At 35.1% G+C, this 19,557-nt stretch overlaps 1 protein-coding gene across 5 annotated transcripts; it reads right to left on the bottom strand.

The window, feature by feature from the left end:
• Window positions 1-355: 355 nt before the first annotated feature.
• Window positions 356-14,844, bottom strand: LOC136232751 (uncharacterized). Of its 5 annotated transcripts, none has more exons than XM_066022139.1 (9): window positions 14,607-14,844; window positions 11,628-11,753; window positions 9,765-9,830; window positions 7,889-7,954; window positions 6,999-7,082; window positions 5,195-5,267; window positions 3,102-3,321; window positions 2,192-2,263; window positions 356-1,133 (listed from the first exon to the last, which is right to left on the bottom strand). In XM_066022139.1, the coding sequence occupies exons 3-9, from the start codon at window positions 9,800-9,802 to the stop codon at window positions 1,105-1,107; spliced, it is 582 nt and encodes a 193-aa protein (XP_065878211.1). In that variant the 5' UTR covers window positions 9,803-9,830; window positions 11,628-11,753; window positions 14,607-14,844; the 3' UTR covers window positions 356-1,104. The 5 variants fall into 5 exon arrangements, with proteins under 5 accessions (XP_065878211.1, XP_065878212.1, XP_065878210.1 ...); XM_066022140.1 differs by having other exon boundaries at window positions 356-1,163; window positions 14,607-14,843; XM_066022138.1 differs by lacking the exon at window positions 356-1,133 and adding an exon at window positions 8,055-8,649 and having other exon boundaries at window positions 1,618-2,263; window positions 14,607-14,840.
• Between the last annotated feature and the right edge of the window lie 4,713 nt (window positions 14,845-19,557).

Genomic DNA, 19,557 nt, shown 5'->3' with positions numbered 1-19,557 from the left:
AAGCAGATACTTCCGTAATCGGAATAAAATAGAACTTATTTTCATAAAGCAAAGAAAGCAACTTTAACTTTGTGAGATTATGGACATGTAACAATATAGCGATATACTCAATTAAATTGCTTCGAACCATAGAAATCCCCCTGGTGTTGAGATGATTCCTACCTTAATCAAACTGGTGTTTTATTTCTGATAAGCCGCGATCAGCGATCATGTCATCCATAAAAACTAAATTTGTTAAGTGTTCAACAAAGTTCTTATATGAATAAGATGGAATAGAACGTTTTAATAAAAACACCAATTTATCATTTTGAAAATCATTTTGTCAGAACAATATCAAAATAACAATAAGAATGTATTGAATAAATAAGTATATCATTAATGAAATGTGAATTTTCACAAGTTAACAGAGAAGTAGAAACTTGGATAGCATTGCAACGAAAACTTTGAGATCCGGGTCGTCAATCTTTCTCTCAAACTCCGTAGGTTCGTCAAACCTCATGCGCTTCAGCCGTCAATTCTTCTCGCTGGATCTTCGGAATAGAGACTGATCTCGTCCACTATCAGAATGAAAACTAAACTAATACTGTGTTTATAACTAATCTAAATACAATTCGTGTACAACACGATTGTTTACAGAAATGAAATCTAACTTTCTGATTCTTTTCTGAATCAGAAACTCAACATAACAACTTTCTTCTCTAATTTCTCTAACTTTTCCAACCTAACCAACCTTGATTTCTGAAATGGATCACTTATTTATAGTTGTTGAAGGGTTGTAAATGACGGGTCGTGTCTGCTGGTGAAGGGTCGCTTTTATCCGAACGAACGGACACGTTTTTCCGTTTTAAACATGTGTTTAGTGTGCAGGGAGGTTCGCTGTCGCGACTGAGATTCTGAAAATCTCAGTCGCGACAGGGAGTATAGGGGCTAGCTTGAAACTTCGTTTTTCCCCCGAGCCGGCCTCCGCAAGTCGCGACTGAGATTCTCAAAATCTCAGTCGCGACAGAGAGATTATTCCCTGTCTCTCGACTGCTTTTCGTCCTCCTCGAGCGTTCTTCTGACTGATATGCATTCTCGGTACGTTTTTAAGGTTTTTCCTCCATTCTAGCTCCGTTTTAGCTCCGTTTTTGCTCCTATTTGGATTTTACCAAATATTTAAGTACCTTGCATCAAATAAGTAAATAAAGACGTAAAAGTATTTCAAATGAATATAATTAGCATGATTTCAATGTAAATTTAATGTATTTATGTAGAATATTTTAGATATATTTTGGACTTAACAAATTCTTACGAGAATTAATCGGGGTGGAAGTGAGAATCCCCACAGTTTGGGAATATTATTCTCCACCTCGTTCCCCATTTAGGATTCAGGGCAAAATGTTCTCCGTATCGACTCCCATCCCATTTATTTATATATATATATATATATATATATATATGCACTTATAAAGTAGAATATTATAACTCTTTATTTTCTCCAAACAAAGGAATAACAAGTCAAAATTGCACTTGCAATGTTAGACGCAAATGTCGTCAATAGTGAGACACGCAATGTATACAATTTTAAAAAGCTTATGGCATTATCAAACGTACTCAAAAATTATATATAAGTAGGGATGAGCCAAAACCCGGTCAAAACCTAATGGACCGGTTTCAGTTTAAATAGATTAAAAACCGATAGGTTCGGTTCGGTTAATAAAGAAAAAGCATAATGGACTGGATACTCCTATATATGAGTTCATATATGAAAATACGGGATAAGACACGAATTTAATCCTATAATTATTAGGGGAGCAGATTTACTTTAACTTCCAAATATAAGACAATGCAACTTTAAACCTAATGTGTACCAACCAATACAATTTGAAGCCTCCTGAGTTTTTTTCATATGCAATTTCATATTCTTTCCACCCTCTAATCTTTCAGCTTAAGACTTGAAATTGTGGATATTCTATTAAAAAGAACTCATATTCTGTTAATGAGACTTAAAATTGCACCGTCTAGTAAATGTTAAACATAAATTTGCACTATTTTATACGAGAAGACTAAATCCGCTCTCCTTATTAGAATTAAATTTGTACTTTACCCTTAAAAAAAATAACTAATAGTCATGCCTATCAAAACCGTAGGACTCAGAGAGCAACAACATAATCATAAGAAAGTTTAGTCGGATAAGTGGAGGAGGGAAGACCAGCACGATATGCATAAGCCGGATGAAGAACTGAAGGACTCTCTGGACAAAATCCACAACCATAGGTCAATCCTGCACAAGTGAATGAAAGAGAGAAAATAAAACAATAAAAATTGAGAAAAACATCTCTTATTAGCTCTCCGAACTTATTTAAAATGTCGCATTAGTCCCCTAGCGTGAAAGAACCAAGAGAGATTTAAACAAGTCAAAACGTATAATGAATCATCAAACCATTCAGGGAGCTAATAAGCCACTTTAAATAAGTTTTAAGGTCCAATAGATCAATATATAAAAAAGTTGAAGGGGGGTAATGAAACAATTTGAAAATTCAAAAATCCAATCAGATGATCTAGACAAGTAGATAGAGACGCTAATCACTGTTATTAGAATCTTGCGATTTGCGATTCGATTCAGCTCTATTACGAGCCGTATCCTCATCACCGTTCATCAAAAACTTCAACAACACTAACTATTAAACTCACTCTCCTCTATTCCGTTTGTTATTTATCAAGTTATGAACAACCTAGTTCCATTCTATCAAGCTGACGACGCAAAAAAAACAGAGTCAGAAATTCAAACTCTCCATCTCCACTATGTTATTAAACAAAGTCCGATTTGTGAATTACTTTTATTAGATTTGAATTTTAAATAATTGGTTGATATGATTTCGTTTTTGACATAAAAATTGCATTTCTGGACTAATATTTGATATATCTTTGAGTTCAACTTGGTAAATATTTTAGTTCTTATATGAATTTTACGAGCCACGATTCACAAAATGTGGATTTCAATTCATGAATCGAGATTCGAATCTCAATTTGACAACTATGACGCTAATATATTGCGCAGTAATTAATCTAACCCAATGGTTTTCAAAAAGAAAAAGGCAGAAAAGTAATATATATGTTACCAGCACCACTAGGCTCGAAAGTAGAACAGTGAGTGACATCACGTGTCCCTGAAATGGGATCAAGCACCATTTCACCAAAGAAGTGCTTTGGACGGTGGTCCGTGTTTTTGGGTTTAGCAGTGAAACTCACGTGACACCATTCTCTAACACCCTCATATCCAGGGACAAGTACGGATTTGCGATGAGTAAACAAGATACGTTTAATTTCATGTTTAACACCCTAACAAAAAAAAGTCTCCAATTAGAAATGTTGTAGCATAAATTGCTTACAGAAAAGATGAGTAAATTACATCCATGGTCTCTCAACTTAGATTTATAGTTGTTCAAGGCGCGCCTTACGCAAGGCTCGAGGAAGTGAGTCTTGATTGCACAAGGCGAGGTGCAGTTTAAAATTCTCTTGCCGGAGCTTGGGAGCCTGAGTCAAGGTTAATCTCGACCAGAAATCTAATTTAAATAAACTTAATCTTAACCTTTGATCTAAATAAGAATGTCAAGGGACTAGAGAGGGATTAAAAAAAGTCACGTAAAAAATCATCAGGACACAACATAAGAAACTGTAACAGTAAATGATTATTAGTTTAGTAGCATTAGTTGATTACTTAGGTTAAGACGTTAAGTATATGTTAATGTCTTTGTGAAGTATGAACTAAACTTATTGTTTTTGACATTTATTATTATGTTTTTATGTGGTTTATCAGTCATAAGTGTTTTTTTTTTGTTTATGCTTTAACTGGTAATAGAATATATATAGTTTTTTATTTTTTGCGCCTCGCTTGTGTTGCACCATGAGCCTAGACTCTAGGACCCCTTGCGCCTTTAACAACTATGCTTAGGTTTTACCTTGAATGGAGCTTCTTAAAGGTTAAATAATGGAAGGTTAACTATCTAAGCATGCTTGGGAGAAGAAAGTTATCGAGGTTAAAAAATCTCCAAAAACTTAAATTTTAAATCAGCGGGATTTGGAGGTTAAGATTTTCTCCTCCCCTTCCATTATTTAATCTTCTTTAAACTCTATCCAAAATGAGAGATAAAATTGTTTGAGCTTTAACTTTTAATAATATAAATGTCCCGTAGGTAACCCACCAAAATGGAAATGGCATTCTAAGCAATTTTAGTTGTTGAACATTTTAATTGTAAGATTATTTAGTTCGGTGAGAGAAAATATTATTTAGAGAGAAAACTGTGATTTGGTCGAAAGCGTGTGGTTACGTGGGAAATATGGTTGTAAACAAATTTAATTCTTTGAGTTTTTTGTTTTGAAATTGTTTACTTTCATAAGAGACTTCTCTGTACTTGTCCAAAAAATTCAACTACCTCTCTATACTTTCAAAACGTCTTATTTACCCTGAATTTTGCTTAAAGTAACATGTTGACTCTCTGAACTTTCTTAAAGTAACATTTTGGCTCCCTGAATTTACTTATAATGATATATTAGCTCCATAAACTTGCTTAAAGTTTAGGCATTTCAACTTCATCAAAATCTCCTTTTGCTCTTCTACGTGGATTTTAGGAGGTCAATAAGTCACCTCAAGAAAGTTTAGGGGTAAGTAGGACGTTTTGAAAGTATGGGGGAGAAGTTGAAATTTTTTGTATATATTGTCACTGGCACAACCTTTTTGCCAGATGGACCCGAAGTGTGTCAGAACGGGCCAAAAAGGCCTGGAACTTTCTAGGGGTGCCCAAAACCGCCCCTACACAAGTGTCTCTAGATTTTTCTAGTCTTTTAAGTATTGTAAAGTATATAGAATCTTCATAGATCGGTATGGAGGCCTGTAAATAGGGAATTAGGGCTCATTTGCAAGGATACTTGACAAGTCTTGTGAGATTCTTTGTAAAATTAACCATTGTCATTATACTTGACAAGTCTTGTTGAGAGATATGGATGTATTTTTTTTTAAAAGTTTGCGCACAGTGCGCTTACATTAAAGAAGAAAGAAAAATCCCCACCCCACCCGGATGTGATTCGAACCCATGACCTTCTTAGTCTAGGTAAGCTCCCAACCACTAGGCTAAGAGCTTCACCACAGGATACGGATGTATTTTTACTCTAGAAAAGATGAAATGTAACAAATAGGTAAAAGGAAGACGCAAACCGTTCTCTTCTCGTAAGCTTCTAAAGCAATCTTCACATAATGCCTATCACATGACCGGATCTCTGAGTTGTAGCTGGAAATGGCATGCTAAAAGTTATTAATATAGCCATAGCGATAACTACAGAAACACTTTTCATATATAAAAATAGAAATTTATTCCAATCAATTCAGACAAAAAAAAATTACTGGAACTATGATGTGGCAATTACGTTCCAAAGAACTCTGCTACTTATAACATGATAGTCACGTGGTAACCACGTGATAACTAAAAAAAGTAAAAATATACTTTTTTTTTGTCGTCACTTGACAGTTTAATGCAGTTGAATTAAATAAATAATAAATACAATTCTCTTTCTTTATTCTAATTTAAATGTCAGGCTATACGTAAAATTCGACATATAAAATTTTTGCTATATAAAACTGGAAGTTTTCCTGAATAAAGATTGCAATTTAGGACATGTTAGTTTGATGCTAAAATTAAGTCCAGTAAGACAAAAACAGATAAATGTTGCTAAACATGTGATGCGAAAGCTTTTCAAGACACAGCAGCAAAGAAGAAAACATTTATGCTAAAAGTCTCAACAACAAGGTCCTTTTGCACAGAAACTCCTTTGTAGTAGCGTTTAACCGAAACTCCCGGAAACTAGTACGACATTTTCCCGGCAGGTTTCTGTAAATATTGAACTTAGGAGACACGTTTCTTGTTTAGGAAACCGTTTCCGTCAACAAACACAATTCAATTCCAATTTCGACCATAATTTTAGCGAATTGAAAATTCCTTTCCTCTTTAGCTAGAACTTCTTAATTAATTTCTATTCTACAATTTCTAATTACTCCAATTTTCTGCTGATATAGTATAAATACTAATTTTTTATTGTTATACTTCTAATATCTATCTAGTTATATGTCCCTATATTTTTAATAGACTTAATTAATTCATCAAGAGCCCTGAACTTGGACAAGAAAAAACTAATTAACCTTTGAACTTACTGAACTTGTTTAAAGTGAATTGTTGACCACCTGAATTTCTTTAAAGGGACCTATAAACCCTCTAAACTTGCTTATATTGATCTATTAACCCCTCCCCCTAAACTTGCTTATAGTGATCTATTAGATCCCTAAATTTGCCTATAGTAATCTATTAGCCCAACGAACTTGTTTAAAGTGATATACGTTTTAATTTGTCAAAATCCTACCCTGCTCTACCATGTGTACTTAGAGGGTTAAACATGTCACTTTAAGCAAATTTCAGGGACTAACGAGAACTCTATAAGGTCAGAGGGCCAATTGATATTTTTTGGCCAACTTTAGTGCTCTTGGTGTATGTGTCATGGAACCGTTTGAACCAAAAACTTAGGCTGATCGTTAAAGCTCAATCATAAATCTTATATTAATTTCTCACACACCCTCACACGCAAATGCCCTCTGGGCTTGCAACGTGTACAACAGAGGCCCATCCCACCATGTGTTTTTAATTTCACAAATTAATGAAGTTGCTGATGATATCATGTCATGGAACCGTTTGAACCAAAAGTTTAAACTCATAGTTAAGGCCCAATCATAGATCTTATATTAAGATCTGACAGTATGAAGTCATTGTAATATTTATATGTTTTTGTTTCCTATGTTTTTCAAAAATTAGGATTGCCGGTGTCTGTATCCATTTCTCTGCAACATAGCTATCAACTAATAAAAAGAATTGTGTGTTATTAGATAATGGTATTTGATTCATCAAGTATATCAAAAAATCCAAACTCTTAGAATCAGTGAAGAAATTAATTGCAGATAAGATAAGAAACTTTACCTATTGATAAACCTCATAAATTCACGACGGCTCTTCCAGGATCCACCCATCTGTCCATGGGAGGTATTAGCTCCAGTTTCCACCCTTCAAATGCACAGAAAACCAAGTGAAATGTACAAATCGGAAGTTTTTTAGAACAAGGCAAACAAGAAGAAAACACCAAAGCTCACAACCACTGTTGTTAGAATCTTACTATTCACTATTCGAATCGTACTATTCGATTCAGCTCAATTTTGAGCCTAACCTATAGGGTGAATCTAAATTGTAACAGAATCTTACAATTCACGATTCGAATCAGCTCTATTTCGAGTCGGATCTTGATTACTGTTCATCAAAAACTTCAACAACACTAACTACTAAATCCACTATCCTCTAGTTCGATTGTTATTTATCAACTCAAACTAGTTTCATTCCATCATTATCAAGTTGACAACAAGGTAAAAAATAATAATAATAATAAGAATAAGAAGCTCAAACTCTCCATCTGCACTAAGTTATTAATCGGAGTAGTTTTATTAGGATTGCATTTGCATTAGATTTGAATTGTAAGTACTTGATCAATATGATTTCTTTTTTGGCATTCAAATTGCATTTCTAGACTAATATTCGATAATATTTTGAGTTTAAATATTTTATTTTTTATAATATTATGAATTTGAACAGAATCTTAGCATTCCATTCAATTCATGAAGATTCAAAAATATGTATTTGACAACTATGGTCACGACAACAAGATCTAATAAACATGATTTCACAGTGAACTTTCATCAAACAATGTTATCAGATAAAACAATTTGTTCGTTCAATCAATCACAAAATGTTGAAGGATGCCAAAAATCTAAACCCTATAACAATCAGTGAAGCAGTTAATTGTAAATTAAAAACTTTACCCAGATACATCATTCTTCTCGACTCTATTCCGCTCCATTTGGGGACGCTTCGAGCCTTCTCCGACCCTTCAATTGCAGAAGAGACCAAGTGCAATGTTACAAATAAGTGATAAAAATGTGATCATGAAAGCTCTACAGAATATGGAAACAAATATACGATCTGTACGGTTTCTGTTCTTGAGATACACTTCCTCCCATCCTTAGGTTTGACACAAATGAGGTAATTGCCACCTATTGCAAGCCAAAGCCAAGAAGCAGAAGACGGTAGGTAGTACGTAGGTGGAATTTACCCCAAAAGGGGTTTAAAAGACAGTACCGCCCTTCACTCGAGTAGGAGAACAATCTGCCCAGCATTGACTAAACCCGGTCTTCAGAAGAAGAGCTTCGCCGCTTGTAAAGCTCTTTCGTCGAGTGAATTTTTGTTCCAAAAGACGGAGTCAAAGCTTCTTTTTCCGGCGGAGGAGTGAACTTCGGTGAAAGATTATGATTTGCCACTCGGTGAAAGATTATGATTTGCCTTAAGAAGACATGGACTTTAATGGTCACTATTGGTTAAGTAGGCAAAGGTGAAGTCTTCATCTCCCTCGGCGTGGTTCATTCCAAAAGACTTGAGTTTGCCTCTCGCCTCCACTCTGGACCTTCTTTCACTTTAACACTTTTGATCTGGAGCGGTTCTGTTTCGAGAATGACTTGCTTTGTGTGAGTTCGCATTCTTCTTCAGTAGTCTTTTGGCAGTAACTCAGATCACACCAGGTCCGATGCTGTTCAAGAAAGAGTGCCTAAACTGGTCACCTGGGCAGCTAAGCTGAATTACTTGAAATAGCGGGGTAACGAATGAAAGCTTCTTTGGCAACCTTAGAGGTCTTGATTCTACGAGATGGATGCCCAGTTCGTTTAGTCTCTCCCAAGTACATAATTTTACATAGTCCCAGGAGATGGGCTTTAAACGACTTCACCCATTATAGTACCTGAACAGGCTCTTTAGCCTTCTTTTTAGTTCTACAAACCTATTTCTTTCTCTTCAATCTATTATTACCTACGGTAAACTTAGATGATATTGATCACTCCGCTTCGTGCTTCGTATCCGAGAAGCACTCAGATTTCTATATAATATAGGATGTGAATCGTTCCACCCTTTAAGCTTTCAGGGCTCCCGATCTGGCTTAGGAGCCTCTAACCGGCTTTAGGCCTTATTCACCCTAGGCTTTCTCTACTTTCTATTCCTATGGAACCCTATTCTCTTGCGGAAAGATCAGTTACTAGAGGTTTACCAATTCAAAACTTGTCTTTTTTTGTTCGATTAAATCAAAGAGTTGAGAGTGGATTTCCTTTCTTTACAAATTTTGTATTTGTTCCGCGAGTGAATTCATTTTTCTCATCACAAGAAGAGAAGTCAAAAGATTAGGTCCAAGCCTGATTGCACCCGCGGTTTAACACTAAAAGGTAGAGCTAAAAATGACTTCATCAAGACGATTATCCGCATCCCGGACCTTGCCATTAGTACATGAGTAGACTGCTTTCTGACTAGACAATTTGATGATAAAAGCACTTTCTCTCCCCTACTGTACTCTCTGTTCTTTCTTTCTTCATAAGTCTCTCTTCTTTCTTTTTTGACATTAAAATTGCATTTCTAGTCTAATAATTTGAACAAAATCTTAGCATTCCATTCGATTCATGAAGATTCAAAAAAATGTATTTGACAACTATGCTCACGACAACAAGATCTAATAAACATGATTTCACAGTGAACTTTCATCAAACAATGTCATCAGATAAAACAATTTGTCCGTTCAATCAATCACAAAATGTTGAAGGATGCCAAAAATCTAAACCCTAACAATCAGTGAAGCAGTTAATTGTAAATTAGAAACTTTACCCAGATACATCATTCTTCTCGACTCTTTTCTGCTCCATTTGGGGACTCTCCGAGCCTTCGCCGACCCTTCAATTGCATAAGAAACCAAGTGCAAAGTTACAAATAAGTGATAAAAATGCGATCATGAAAGCTCTACAGAATATGGAAACAAATATACGATCAGTACGGTTTCTGTTCTTGAGATACACTTCCTCCCATCCGTACGGTTCGAAAAATAGTACATGTCACTGGACCTGTCCACGGGCCCGGGTACCTGTCCGGTCCGCCCAGACCCGTGTCCCTTAGACCAGCCTTGGACAATGAAATTTACTTTTTAGGTCCAGCCCGATCCAAGGCCCGCTAAAACCCGCCTATTTTTTTGGGCTGGTTTGGGACATATGAAAATATCACGGACCGGCCCAGCCCGACCCGCCTTATTATTATTAATTAAGAAATTTACATATTTATAATTAAATATTTATTTTAAGTATAAATTTGATCTTTTATAATTAAAAATTATGTATATTTTTTTAGATGGACTTGTATGGGTTGGGCTTGGGATTTGATTTTTAAGCCCGATCCCAGTCCGCTCCGAGCCCGTCTAAATTAATACTGGACTGGGCTGGGCTTGGAACGAGCACTTTTACACAAAAACCCGCCAGGCTCGGCCCGGCCCATGGACAGGTCTACATGTCAGGGGTCAAAAATCTACACCCTAACAATCAGTGAAGCAGTTAATTGTAAATATTACATGACACTCAAGTTTCGTCATAGTAAATTGGTTCGATTTTTGTCTTACAGTTAAATTGCAGCTTTCCAAAAATCTTAGGACCATTTTATTATTTTATCCGATTAATAATAAAAATCTAATTACTCACTTATGCCAAAATCTCCTTTTTCGGGGTTAATATATACTAGAACGAACCTCTCGCTTTGCTTCGAGTATTATAAAAAAATTAATTCCTTATTGGTATATAATTTTTTAAAAGAGTTGATAATTTGAATTTATTTAAATGGTGTATAAATGAGATTATAATGAAACCGTAGTTTGCAAATAGAGAAAACTGGAAATAATTAATAGATAGCCACAAACATATGATGCTTTCTAGTCATGGTGCCAAGTTTACATCTACAACCAAAATAACTGAACTAAAGTCTATATCTACAACAAAAATAGGTTACATGAAGTTTATATTATAATAAGGAGAAATTTAAAAGCATGTGATGTTGCATCTTGGTGATGAACATTGCTTTTGGCTTGGGTTAGCTGAGATGAAATAAAAAGATTATGAGAACATATGGTTTGTCCATTTCATTATCTAAGGCGAGAGTTAGTAAATTGGAAGTTTCTCAATTACCAACCCTAATTAAATCTTCTAAAGTTCGCAACTGAATGACATTGACATGCTAAAATGAGTAATCAAATTACGGACAATCATAAAGCCAAAGCTTCTAATAATACTGCATCAAGTTTATTTGCTTACATAATTGGCATCAAGACTAATTTGAGAAAAAAAAAAAATTCAAAAGATTGATTGCTCCACTTCTTTTATATATGAAATTGTAAGCTAACTCCATTTGAGGGTCACAATAAACAAGCCCATAAAGCATGCAGAAGAAATAGGAAATGCAGAAAAATAAACTTAAATACAATATTGTAAGCATCAAAAGCATGAGGGAAAAAAGAAAGATAGACACCACAACAAAATGAAGCAAAGGAAATGATTATGATGAAACTGCAGTAACATAAATATAGTTGACATTCGGTAATACACAACACTGGCGATTATATAGAAAAGGACCAGACAAACATGAATAAAGGCAAAATATTCACAGAATATAGAATAGTTAAAATTGAACAATAGATTTGTGGAGTTATAGTACCTTAGTCAGATCTAATTCCACAGTTGATAAGTTTAACTGTCTGGAAAAGCTTATGAGCATTTCAAGTTTCCTCTGCTAAAATTACAATTGTCATACAGCTTCTTCCTTCATATAAATACCTTCTTTCTGCATCAAAGTTTCAGGTGAAAGTAAAAAGCTTATCCAAGTACAATTTTCTAAAACTAAAGCAAACTTAAAAAGTCAGTAAAATCAAAAGAACCTCACAAAGCAATCTGTTGTAAAAAGAAGAAAAGTAGAAAATTCAAATTGACCACCTTATGATTTTCCTTTAACATACTTTATTCTGACTTGACTTTTCAATTTTTCCCACAGTTTGTGGTCCTCAAAACATGGTGTAGCATAGTAAGCAATTTCTTCTCTACATCTACCTAGTAGGCGTTTTGCTCATTGGAAATGCCTACTTTCATATTTCAATCAAATTTATCCTCGCGTTTCATCAAGAAAATTAAGTTCACTCGATATTAAAAATTTGACAAATTCTACAATTTGCCAAAAAAAATCTCTAAAGACTAAGTTTAACATGTTAGAGAAACCTCAATATAGATTTAGCCTCCTAGATTCAATAATATCCATCTACTTAGCTTTCAGTTTTTGTGAGCTAAATTAAACACTTGAAGTTTACTTCTCATATTTCATGAATTAATTTCCAGGCTGTTATCCAGTTTTGTGTAGACATGGAATCACGAACGCAATCAAAATAAACCCTCGAACAGAATCGAGTACAGCAACCTGAATTTGTTGAAATAAGAACCAGAACTGATGCAGAACAATTTCAAAAGTGTGATTTGAAGCTTTCTGTTGCAATTAGCATTATCAAAATACTCAATTTGGTATTTTGATTTGAAGGATTAAGAACAGAGATGATGAACTCTTGTATTTTTCACATTAAAAACACTTTTCACTTTGTATTTTTCTTACTTTACTCTCTGGAGTTTTTTTTTTTTTATCTTTCTCCTGTGTCTTTCTTTTCTTCAAAAAAAATGAATTGCCCCCACCCCAAATGACTCTTAATTTTAATTTTAAATGTAATTTTGAGTTCAATTTCAATAGGTACCTGACTAAAGCAGTGTTAATAAGTTGATTGAATTACATGCACTTAAATAATTATTTGAAAGTTAACTATAAGTCACCAAGATTATTTCACCAGTGTTTTTTTTATTTGGCAGTGGTATTCTATCCTCTGAATGTTATGGATGATTGGATTTAAGAAATTGTCAAATTCACTGCATGTTTAGAGGTAATGTATTTTCTGCAAATTTTTGGTTTCTGAGTCCTTAGTGTATTATTTCAATAAAAAAAAATTGAAAAAGAAACTGGTCTCCAATTATGTTAGGCAATCTCTTAAGCAGCCACTCAGTTACACCACAAATTCCTTGGCTCATCTGTTGGAGTCTTGTGTTCGCAAGGTGGTCTAATTAATTCTTATTCAATTGTAATTGATGATATTGCAAAGCTATGGGCTACAAATTTGTGTTGAAGAACAAATTTACATATATGGTTAATTTGTTGCTTAATTTTTCTGTTTAGTCAATTGTAATGGACAAAGAGTTTCAAATTCATATTGATGGTTTAAAGCTAGGGTGTTGGTTAGTGATTTTAAAAAAATACAAAAATAAAGTATGATATAGCCATCGACTAAAGCTTCCACTTTCCAAAGCCAATGGGATTGAAAATTGTTCTGTTTAATAATGTCACAATGATCTGATCATCTGAGTGGCTAAAATTGAGTTAAAAACTTGAGTATTCCACAGCCTAAAACTACCACTGGTAAAACTAACTTGCGACCAAATGAAGGACAAAGGAAATAACGATGTATGAGTCGCACCGATAAAGGCACGGGTTCACCAATGATTAAACAACAAAAGCATTAACTGATGTTCTACTCGACATTAACAATTGTAGCATTACATGTACATATTTTAACTATCCTTACAACAAATCTGTTTGTGAAAGACCCTTAATATGATTTGCTATTGATACATAAAAATCTGATGAAACAGACAGAACTGTTCAAGAGCGGAAGCATTAATTTATACAAAATTGTAATTGACAAATTAATAAAACTCCAAGTTCTAGCCTTTTTCCATAATCTAAATTCATTCATCTATTGAAGTTCAAAATTTGAAAGATATAAAAACTATTCATTCCAGGGCCAATGTTCCTGATTTTATATCTAAGGTATAAGAAGGAAAAGTAAAGTTGTATTTATTTGATTCTTAATGAATTAGATAATTTGAATAGGGCAACAAATCCATACACGTTCTATGCAGATACGAAGCAACAACATAAAGAAAAAAATTTCACAACAACAAAAGGAGACGCACTGTTTCTCAACTTGAATTCTAAAAATATCAACAAAAAAACATGTAACAATGGGTGCAGTTGCAATTTTATCCGAAATCTAAGTTGATTAAGCTGCCTATAGGATGCCTTGTAATTGCTTTCATACAATAAGCTTTGAAATTTCAAAATTAGGGAAACCGCGGGTACAAAGGAACAGAAGATTTAAAAAATAATTGGGTACTGAACATTTTTTTTGTGTGATTTTAGGACCAAATGAAACAAATTTTGACACTTTTGTCTTTGTTAAAATTGAAACCCAGAAATTAGCTTAACATTTAAGTTATTCGAAGGCTGATCCTCACCCCCACTCTTCAATCTCTATATATATGCATTTCTTAGACAATTTCCAGGCTGAAAATCGATCCAACCTGATTCCCTAGAGATTGATTTTCCGATGAGCTGAAAGGCAACTTCAATTCCTTTCATATCTCTGTTACTCATATCTAAAATCTAAGTCAATAGAAAAACTGGAAAAATATGGCTGGTTTTGCGGAAAAAAAAAAAAACTAAATCCAAATGAAACCCTAATTTCTTCTATGAAGAAATACATCTGAAACAATTAGACATGCAATGAAAACTGGAAGAAATAGAGGAATAAAGAAGGCAGAGTCTCACCAGAGATCAATTGTTGGAGATCGATGCCGATGGAAGACGGAGAGGAATTTAGAGAGAGATGAGCATATGAGCATAGGCAGAAGAGAATGAGCTTTTCTAGAAGGGCACACATCATTTGAACCAGCACATCATGAACGAAGATGAAAGATGGAATTTCAAAATAATAGCCACAAAAAATATCAAAGAAAGAGATGAAGCGGTCGAATGCAAAGAATACAAAATCAAGCGGTAGACATTCAACACAAACCATGAGAGATCTCCATGGAACTACGTCGTTTTGATGTAGGATTAGTTGTGATTTATGAAAAATTTGAGGACATAATTGATATATAATAACTTGAATTGAAATTGATTTCAATTTCACTGTTACTTTTCTCGTTCTCTTTTAATTCTATAGAATAATATGTTTTTGTATTTGTCTTTTTCGATTAAATCTGCTTTTTTTAATAACCATATAATTAAATAATTACACCAATTTTTAATTTTAATTAAAAAACAGAAAAATACACATCAACAGAAGCTTTTATATCTTGAGACATCAACATGTGCCGTATAATTTTGCTAAGTGTTTATTCCAGCTTATGCGACAAGGGGTCTAGATATGGCAAAAAGCTTATTGTGTGACATAACAAAACTACGTAGTTTTGATGATAATTGAAAATGGTAAGGTGGCAAATTTGTAAATAAAAGGAAATAGATAATAGAGAAAATTGTTTTATTTTTTTTCTTTAAAATACATTTTCCCGACCTTTTTAACCTCATTTTTTTTAAAAAAAAATATACTATTAGGCTCATCTAAATTAGACGGTAATTTTAAGATCCCTAAAGCTCATGTAAAAAAAAACTCCGGTGAACGAAATCCGGGTGGGCGTTTTCTGGCAAAAAAAAAAAAGGGTCCAGAAAATTCTTAAAAACTTCCAAAATATGTAAAACATTATTCTGTGAAACTTTAATTCTTGGATCGACTCGGGATTTCTTACGGTTTAGTCCCAATAAAACTTTTTTCTTAATTTTATCCATTTTACATGCTTCAACAATTTGTTGGGTCAAAACCGTATAGAATATCGCTTTGAGCCAAAAATTAAAGTTTCTTAAAATGATGTTTTACATGTTTTGGAATTTTTTGATAATTTTCTGGACACGTTTTTTGTCCTACATTTCAGCACTATGTGTTGGAAAAAGCAGCACATACTGCTAAACGCCAGCACGTTGTTCTAAATCAGTGTACAAGTTATTCTAATTAGTGTACCAATTGTTTTAAATCAGTGTATGTGGTTGATAGTGTTAATCTAAGACTTACTGGTTGGAAGACGAAGTGTATCTCCTTTACGGGAAGGATGACTCTAATCAAGTCGGTTATTGCGTCCTTACCTACCTATGCGATGCAAACGGCCTTACTTCCTTGGAGTGTTTGCCGTCAGATTGATATGCGTACCAGGAGTTTTTTGTGGGGCTCGTCTGTGGCTCACCGATGTCCCCATTAAGTGAACTGGAAAATAGCATGCCGTCACAAGAATGATGGGGAGCTTGGTATGAGGAATACGAGGGACTTTAATGTTGCTATGTTGGGTAAACTGGGGTGGAGAATACTTACAGATCCAAGTTCAGTGTGGGTTCAGACGCTGAAAGCTAAATATGGTGGTTCTAGACAAGGAATGGATATTTTCAAAAGCCGGGGAAATCAGTCCCTTGTATGGAGAGGAGTGGTTGAAGGTTCAAAGATCCTCCGGAAAGGCATGAGTCGGCTTGTTCAGAATGGTCAGAACTCTAAGTTCTGGACGGATGCTGAATCGAGTGATGAAGACGGTTCCAAAAAACTGGCGAAACCTTAATGTTTATGATTTTTGGATTGACGGGAGAGGATGGAACTGGGAGCGGTTAAGACCGTTCTTACCTGAGGCTGTTATTTTTGAGATGGCGGCAATCACCCTATTCTCGGAGTATGATGAAACGGACGGTTGGTTCTGGAGGGAGACGGGTTTGGGGGCTTACTCGGTCAGTTTCAATTTTAATTTAAACAAAGATTTAACAGTCGTGATTCAAAATCAAACGAGTGAGCCTATCCCATGGAAAAATTATTGGTCACTCAGCGTGCCCGAACGGATAAGGTCTTTTTATGGCTGCTATGCTACTGCAGAATGGTCTTCTTTGTAATGCTAATCGGTTACGAAGGCACTTAACGGATGATGGGGCGTGCCATTTTTGTGGTTTATTGGAAGATAGCCTCCACGTATTGCGTGATTGCGAGAAAGCACGAAGTTTCTAGCGTCGTGTCATCCCCACCGCTGCGTAACAGGTTTTCTTCGAACTGAATCGGGTGGACTAGGTTCTGAAAAATATAAATTCCAAAATGTCGGCTTTCAATGTGCCCTGGAATCTTTTTTTGCTTTTGTGGTCTGGTGGCTGTGGAAAACCCGCAATGCTTGTATCTTTGAGACAAGAGGGGAAGCAGATCTCGCTCCGGTCTTTGTACGGGACAGAGTGGCAGAGTGTCTTGCGACTGTTAACTCGATCCTTGGGAAGCCGAACGATGGGAGGAAGGAAAAATGAATAGAGTGGGAGCCATCGAATGAGCATTGGGTCAAAATTAACACGGATGGCGCAAGTAAAGGGAATCCAGGCTTCGTTTCAGTCGGGAGACTTATGCATGATAGTGTCGGTCTATGGCTTGGCGGTTTCTTAGTGAATTTGGGAGTGTGCAAAGCCTTTCTAGCAGAACTCTGGGGATTATATTATGGGCTTCAATTAGCTTGGGATAGTGGCCTGATAAGTGTCCAATTCAACGTTCAAATGTCCACTTTAGTGCTAGGTTATTTAATTAATTTAGTGTTATTTCGGATATTATTGCTTGTTTTGGTATGATTTGTCTCCACAGGACTCAAATGATTAAAAAGAGCAGAATTGGACTTAATTTGAAGAAACTTTGGACTTGAAACGAAATTGGAGTTAGTCTTGCACAAGATGAGCTGAATCAAAGGAGCTGAAACGAACTGGAGTTAGTCTTGCCCAAGACTAAGACCTCCGAACTGATGATGTTTAGATTGATCATGACTCTTTCCTACTCAAAGAAGAAGGCAGAAAATAAGGGATATGAGAAGATTAGAAAAGATTTGTGATTGGGAAAGATATTATTTTGTTAGCTAATTTTTAGGGATATATTTTCTCTACAAAACATTAGGTTTTAGATCAGATTATCTCTCTCTTCTTTCTAAAACTTTTTTTACACTTTGTAGAGAACTTATCGTTCTTGAGACTGGAAAAACTAGAAACATTTATTTTGTTCTTTATGGCTATTCATAGCTAAACCCTTTATTTCAGTTAAGGGATAATTCAAAGGCAGGAATCTTCAAGTATTATGAGATCGTTTCTCTTCTAGTATTTTCTCTTTATTCATATCATTTGTTTATTCACTGTGTTTAGGGATTTTATCTCAATTGTTAGTTTGCTTTTGAATGATACGACCGATTGTTCATTTGATTAAACTGGCATATAGCTGTCTGATTAAACTAGATAATCAACGAGTCATTATTTAGTTAAATCTGAGTTAGTAGCAATTGATGCTATAAAGTTGAAATCTAGATTGTATTTGGGGATAATCAGATTGACAAACTGAGAACTCTCCATGTGACATTAATACGTCTATTTTCAACTTTATCACATCAAGTGAATAAGTAATTAAGTTTCTGAATCGATATCGCTGAGAATCGGTTGGCTTAGATTAGGTTCTTCTAATTCCTAACGCTGTTAACGGGTTGAATCTTAGCCGCTGAGGTAAGGTTATTCGTTAATTAGGAGTTAACTACAGTCTTACTTGGTTAATTCATTATTTAGGAAGAATATACCAAACTAGTCTGATATGCAATTTAGAAGAAACATCATTTTCTGTCAATGATCAAGACTAACTGAATTCCTTGCCTGAGAACCCCTTAGCTGAAATTCTAATTAGTCATTTTATTCAATTTCAACTCAACTCTATTACTTTTGTTAATTTAGCAATCAACTATTCCAATTCCCCCTTTTTACTTTTTATTTATTTGCTTGATTATATTTACAAATTAGATCAGTATTAGTCCTTTGGGTACGACCTTTGCTTACCCTTGTGCAAGCCTAAGGGCTGTGAAGTTATAATTTATTTTTGGTGGATTCGACAACCGTCAAATTTTGGCGCCATTACCGGGGACTAATCTAACTTGATTTAAAGCCATTTATGACCAGGTCTGAAACTTCGAAGCAACTTCTTTTTGAATCAAAAATTGAATTGCTAGCAAGAAGACTTCGTAAAGAAGTGAGGTTGCAGAAATTACAAGGTGCTGAAACTTCCAGTTCTAGTGAAGAAGAGGAAATTTCCAGCGAGGAAAGTGAATCATCCGAAGTAGAAACAATGGCGGAACGAACATTGAGGCAACTTCATGCACCTCAAGCTGATCAGCAACCCTTGTGCGTCACATATCCAAACCTAGATGCGGCATTCGAACTTAAGTCAGGGCTGATTCATTACTTGCCTAAATTCCATGGGATGGAAAGCGAAAACCCGCATAATCATCTAAAAGAGTTCCATGCTATCTGTCCAGGTATGAGCCCACAAGGAATTACTGAGGAACAAGTGAAATTGAGAGCTTTTCCTTTTTCTTTGCAGGATGCAGCTAAGGATTGGTTTCTCAACCTACCCTCCGGATCGATCACAATATGGGTCGGCATGACTCAAGTATTCCTGGAGAAATATTTTCCAGCCTCACGTGCAGCGATGATCCGTAGAGAGATCAGCGGCATCAAGCAGAAGGATGTTGAAATACTTCATGATTATTGGGAAAGGTTTAAAAGACTATGTGCGAGCTGCCCCCAACACGGGATATGTCACACCCGACCCGAAACGGCATCGGGTATGAAAGGAAAATAGGATAACGAACGCCTAATAGCCTGAAACTCGAACCGATTTCCTAATAGATAAAAA

The sequence above is a fragment of the Euphorbia lathyris genome, chromosome 6 (assembly GCF_963576675.1).
Source record: "Euphorbia lathyris chromosome 6, ddEupLath1.1, whole genome shotgun sequence".
NCBI classification, from domain to species: Eukaryota; Viridiplantae; Streptophyta; class Magnoliopsida; order Malpighiales; family Euphorbiaceae; genus Euphorbia; species Euphorbia lathyris.
The sequence above is the reverse complement of the archived record's forward strand: the minus strand, read 5'-3'. Positions and strand labels throughout refer to the sequence as shown.